This window comes from Toxotes jaculatrix, chromosome 24 (genome assembly GCF_017976425.1).
Source record: "Toxotes jaculatrix isolate fToxJac2 chromosome 24, fToxJac2.pri, whole genome shotgun sequence".
Classification (NCBI taxonomy): domain Eukaryota; kingdom Metazoa; phylum Chordata; class Actinopteri; family Toxotidae; genus Toxotes; species Toxotes jaculatrix.
Genome location: NC_054417.1, coordinates 9400458 through 9406549, shown reverse-complemented (window position 1 = coordinate 9406549; position 6092 = coordinate 9400458). Strand labels below are relative to the sequence as shown.

Here is a 6092-nt window from a genome sequence, read left to right as displayed (position 1 = left end):
ACTGCCAGATGTAATGTGTTGGTTATAGGTAAGTTTTTGGTAATAGGTGCAAAATATTGCTCCTAGTGGCTGAATAATTCATATTTTGAAGCTACTTTCTTTCCACTCAACAACAGCAGTAAAAAGAAGACTATTCAAGTTGTATTCTCCTTTAAGGATCACCGCTGTCTTTTCTTGGCATCACCTTTCCTGTTCAAAGTCCTGGGGTGCTTTTTGATAAGGGAGGCACTGTGTGCATTACAGTCACTCTGCTATACACCCTGACACTCTCCGCCGTCCCAGGACGACCTCTGTTTAACTTCTTCCCCCAGGATGGATCCCTCAGAGGAGAATGTGTATGAGACCCCAGAGGTCACCTATGAGAACCAGTCGTCAGGTATATACGACGTGACCTACGAGGTGCCATACCAGGAGCCCTCAGACCTGACACCAAAGTATGAGAACACTGGACGGGCCATAGGAACAATACCAGCTCCCCCTTCTCTCCCACCACCTCAACTACCCACCGAGGACAGGCGAGGCAGTTCATCCTCTTCCTCATCCTCCTCGTCTTCCTCACATGTTACAGATGAAGAGAAAGGGGAGGTGGAAGCCTGGAATAGGGTGGAGGACATGGAGGAGAAGGCGCAGGAGGAGAAGGCGCAGGAGGAGAAGGAAGAAGAAGAGGAGAAGACAGAAGTGGAGGAGAGCAGCAAAGAGCTCAAATGGGAGAGGGGGTCTCCAGAAATGGAGGTGGACGGGAGGAACTCATCACGCAGGTCCTCCTCATCATCGTCCTCATCCTCATCAGCCTCTGAGAAGGAGACAGTGGAGGAGAAGCCACAGCATGAAAATGATGAACTAAAGGTCTCACTTTTTGTTAAGGTAGGGAGGAAAGAGGACAGGTTTATTATAACAAGTGATTCTGAATTGATTTCAGTTTTTCCTTTGACATTTTATGGTAAATCTAAGCAAATATATTGCACGCACAAAGGTACACACACCGTTTGTACTAAACTAACTCGTAGGCCTCATTAATCTCAGTTATAATCCCATTCATATCAGTTGCTTATGAACAAGTGTGCAAGGTCAGTGATCTCCTTTCTAATTTGACTGTTACACATCTAGAGTTGGACTTTATTCCCTATTGTTTGGGCCTAAACACACCTCAGTGTACTGCTCACACACACTTCTTTTTATAGATCATCGTGTGTAGTCATTTCTGAGTGTGTGTGTGTGTGTGTGTGTGTGTGTGTTGGAGGGGGTTACTCTGGTTCTAAATATAAATTAAGTTGAACTGACAAGAATGTTGTGACTCAGTGCTGGGACAGTTGGGGATGGTTCTCGTCACAAGGCCATGTGACTTCACGTGTGTGTCTGTGTGTGTGAGTGGATTACACTGTGTGCTGGTTTGTGGACTTCCCGGAAAAGCTGTCTATCTTTCTACGTATATATCAACCTAGTAGAAGTAGACCAGCTAAACATTGTACTTTCACACACGCAAACACACACTAACTGAGTCTATTACATAACTGGCAGATTCCTCACTGAAGTTCAGTTGCACTGGAGAATACAAAGATCATAAATCTGACACTTTGAAACCACAACTGCATAAATGATAGTGATATAACCATAAGGTGATTGCAAGAGAACAAGAGTGATTCAGGTCTACAGCCAAGTCAAACCACTTCCATGGTGAGTGTTATCATTGGGGCTTAACTTTTATTACTTCATTAGCTTATTTATTTAGTATTGAGACAAATCTAGCAAATTAAACATCATCAAACGTCAAGTAAAGGTTACTTTTTCTCATTACACTGTTTGCCATACATAACAAAACCAACAACATGACCATCTTTCAGTATTTTCCCAGTCTGTCATACGGTGGGTGAACATCCACCTGTTCTAATTATTTTCGCAGATAAGGAATTGAAACATGGATTCATTTGCATTTCTTTTGCTGAATTTTTTGAAATTCTGTTAAGATTTAAAGCATAACTACTGGCACTCAAGCCAGTTACCTAAAACAGCTGGGCTTCTCAGTTTTTAGCAAACGTTGCTCAAACAGGACGTCAGCTTCCAGCAGAGGCCAGTGAAACAGCTCACATGCAGGCTGGGAACTCACAGCATGGGACCCATGGGTGCTGATGAGTCTGAGGAGGAGACAATGACTCCTGATGATTCAAAGTCACCGGGCTGTGTTGTCAATCAGAGCTATAAGAGGTGAGAGGGGCAGGGCACCCTTGGGTGGCTTGGTCTGCCCTTTCCCTCTTCACTGCATTAGTGCTTCCACTGACATACCCCACCCCCACCCCCCACCCCGGGGGTTATTTTTGCCTGACACTGTCCCGCCCCGCTGCTGAGGCCATGGGTACAAATTGAACCCCTAACACACACCATCCCTTGCTCTCTCTCTCTTTTTCTCACACTCCCTGGTATTCGTCCTCAGCTGACACTCTGACAGAGGTGCTATGGGACTAAGCGGACTTCACCGAATGGACCTGGAGTAGAATCTGAAATTGAGACGGCTCACACACACACTCAAACAGACACACGGACAAATACATCTACACACTTGTAGAAAAAAAAACACTTCACTAAAGAGTGTTTTTCTTGACCATGACGGATACTGCAGCTGAGGAGGACAAGGACCCTGATATTGAGCTTTTTGTCAAGGTGGGGACTTTTAGTGTGTCTGTTTTGGTGTGTGTGCATCGCAAGCTGACAGCAGATCAGTTTTCTTCTCACTTCTAAATTATATTTATGTACAGTTTTTACAGTCTTACCCTGCATTCTTTTTGTGTGTGACAAGTAAAATTTAAACTGCATATGCACATTATATAATCTGTGAAACATCAGTTGTGTGTGTGTGTTATGTTGGGGGTGGTTCCTTTAAGCGTGTGCATGCCATGTTGTTGTTGTTGCGTGCTGATTTTCCGTATGTTAACCTGACACCCACGTGCGTAGACAATCTCTCTCTTTCTCTGTCCTACTGAATTATTACTGGGGTCCTTTCAGTATTGAGAGCAGCAGCTTTAAATGGTCTGAGGTTATGATACAATAACACTGTGGGTTAGTGTGTGTAGGTATGCCTGTGTGTATGTATGCATAGGTTTTTGCATGGGCCTTTTCTGACCAATAGCTTAAACATGATGCTCACTGATGATCTATTTTGAATATAGCCAGGATATATTGTTGTACTTTAAATACAATATAAAAGATTGATACCACTTTTAGATACTTTCAGCTGCCTGTTAGCTTAGCACAGCACAATGACTGGAAATGGGGGGAAACAGCTAGCCTGCCTCTGTACAAACATAAAAAATCTGCCCAGGAGCTCTGCTAAAACTTCTGCTCTTTATGCTAAACTAAACTAACTGGTAGCTTCTCATCTAATTCTCACTGAGAATTAGAATAAGAGTATTTCAATGTTCACAACTCAAAGCAAGTTTTAAGAGTATGCTAATTGACTGTCATGTTGTACTGAAATGCTATGTAGGAACCAGAAGTTCAAATAGGCAGTGAGGCGGCTAATGGAAGCAGCGTGGATTATTCATGTTGGACTCAGTGTCTTATTACAGTGTCCTGTTGCAGCTTTGCACACATACACACTACAGGCTCACATACACACACAGACACACACGCTCATCCTACTGTATTTGATCATATGCCAGTCATAAATTTGTGTATATACACACAGAGACACAAACAGATCACCGGGAGCCTCAAAGACACTGATTCTTGTTCATGTGATGAGTAAACCGATTTGGATGCCTGTCAAGAGTGTGTACCTTGTGTGTCTAGCTGTGAATCAGTGTATGTCTTTGGGCATGCAATAAGTTTGTATGGGTCTTACAGTGTCTTTGCGAATTAATATGCACCTCTACTACAAGTGTGTGTGTGTGTTTACAGGCTGGGAGTGATGGGGAGAGCATTGGAAACTGTCCATTCTCTCAGCGCCTCTTCATGATCCTCTGGCTGAAAGGAGTAGTCTTTAATGTTACCACTGTTGATCTCAAGAGGTAATAAAAATGTCATAATATGAAACTATAATATTATAGTAAAACAATTTGAAAGAGTAAATACTAAATGTTGCAGGCTAAACAGTTAGCATAACACATTTTCAAGCTTGCTTTGAGAAATACATGAGGGTCATGAGCAAACTCTCAAAGGGTCACAGTTAAAAACACTTCACTTATAACAGTAATTGTAACTGGGACATGAGGCGCATGGTAGCTAGCATTAGCAGCAACAGCCACTATGGCTGAACAGACAAAGAGAAGTGAAGAATTCGTTCCCTGACAGCTCCACTATTAACACTCATATTGAAACTGTAATTATTCACGCCATATACAGATGAGGTTGTAAAATGATTCCACTCTGATTAGGAAACCGGCTGACCTTCACAACCTGGCCCCAGGGACACACCCGCCCTTCCTCACCTTTCAGGGGGAGGTTCTCACTGACGTCAACAAAATAGAGGAGTACTTGGAGGCAATGCTGGCACCACCAAAGTAGGTCCTACACACAAAAACGCACAGGCAACAGGAATACAACGCAGAGCTAACAGCATCTTCCTGTTTCTTAGGTATCCCAAACTTGCAGCAAAGAACCGTGAATCCAACACAGCAGGAAACGACATATTTGCCAAGTTCTCAGCCTATGTCAAAAACACAAGACCAGATAAACATCGAAGTAAGCTGTACCAAAACTAACAAATATACACAGTATATCCAGCAAGCATCTGTGTCCATCTATAATCAAGCACTGCTTTATTAAATGTGTTCTTTCTCTTTCAGGTTTAGAGAAAAGTCTTGACAAGGCCTTGGCTAAGCTGGATGAGTATCTGATGAGTCCGCTACCTGATGAGGTTCAAGAGGGACGCAACAGTGGAAAGGGAGAATCTACTCGCAAATATCTGGACGGCGATGAGCTGACATTGGCTGACTGCAACCTTCTGCCCAAACTCCATGTTGTCAAGGTAACCTGCTCTGTACTGCTTTAGTTTGGTTTGGTTTGGTTTGGTTTGGTTTCATTTGATCTCACCAATTTGTGGCTGACAGTAGCATTAAACTTGTTCTTGGCAGGTGGTTGCGAAGAAATACCGAAACTATGATATCCCGTCCGAGTTCAGAGGGGTGTGGCGTTATCTTGGCAACGCCTACAGCCGAGATGAGTTCACCAACACATGCGCAGCTGATGTGGAGATCGAGTTAGCCTATAAGGACGTAGCCAAGAGGCTGGGAAAATGAATTCGTCTCAACCACAGTCCCTATTGTACCTTTCTTCTTCTTTCCTGCTATTAAAACTGATAGACCAGACAATGTTGTTGGAAAATGTTAAGAATGTGTTTAAGCCAAAGTAATTTGTCTTTCATCGGGGCAGTGTCAGCTTCACAGTCACCCAGTGTATTTCAAATTAAAACTTTACGTTCAAACTGATAAATAAGGCTATAATGAAAAGCTGTTGTGTTGACATGTTTAGTGCAAACTGATGATAGTGAATGTCATTTTAATCATGAGTGCCTTAGTAGGAATCAAGCTCTCCTCTGATTTTAGCTCTTTATGTCTGTACAGTATATTATACATATTTGAATGTAATTATTGAAGGATGCTTCCTGCCCCGTGGAGCTGTATGATAATGATATAAACTTATATTAATATGTCTGTAAATGATTATAGCTCAACTATATTCATAACCTCTCTGATGATTAGAACCATAACCCCACTGTGTATATGTCACTTATTTGAATAGTAAATCTATTTTCTCAGAGACTGTGCTTGAGAGTTGTGGTTTTTCACATGAAACTGTCTTGTTGATTCACTAATATGTCTACAGATACAAGGGAATGGATGTTGACTGTCTCTCTCCCAGGAAATCAAGTCGTTATTGTGCACAATTTCCCAGAAAAAGAAGCAACTAAGTTTACTGCTGATTTGTTTATGGAAATACATGCAAAGTCATCGTAGGCGTGTCACGTCTAGATAATCCACCTTTCTTAATGAATCGTGGAAACGTGTTCATGCTGATCGTGAGAAATTTCAAAACGTGTATCCTGCATGAACAACAAAGTGAAAACAATAAGGACTAAGCTTAGATGCTAAGAATGAACA

The 6092-nt window shown here is 42.3% G+C and overlaps 1 protein-coding gene across 3 annotated transcripts; it reads left to right on the top strand.

The window, feature by feature from the left end:
- Positions 1–312: 312 nt before the first annotated feature.
- On the top strand, positions 313–5789 carry clic5a (chloride intracellular channel 5a). 3 transcript variants are annotated; one of them, XM_041032153.1, is made up of 7 exons: positions 313–603; positions 646–864; positions 3892–4001; positions 4368–4493; positions 4568–4674; positions 4779–4960; positions 5067–5788. In XM_041032153.1, the coding sequence occupies exons 1-7, from the start codon at positions 313–315 to the stop codon at positions 5229–5231; spliced, it is 1200 nt and encodes a 399-aa protein (XP_040888087.1). In that variant the 3' UTR covers positions 5232–5788. The 3 variants fall into 3 exon arrangements, with proteins under 3 accessions (XP_040888087.1, XP_040888086.1, XP_040888088.1); XM_041032152.1 differs by having other exon boundaries at positions 313–864; positions 5067–5789; XM_041032154.1 differs by lacking the exons at positions 313–603; positions 646–864 and adding an exon at positions 2410–2655 and having other exon boundaries at positions 5067–5779.
- Positions 5790–6092: the final 303 nt, after the last annotated feature.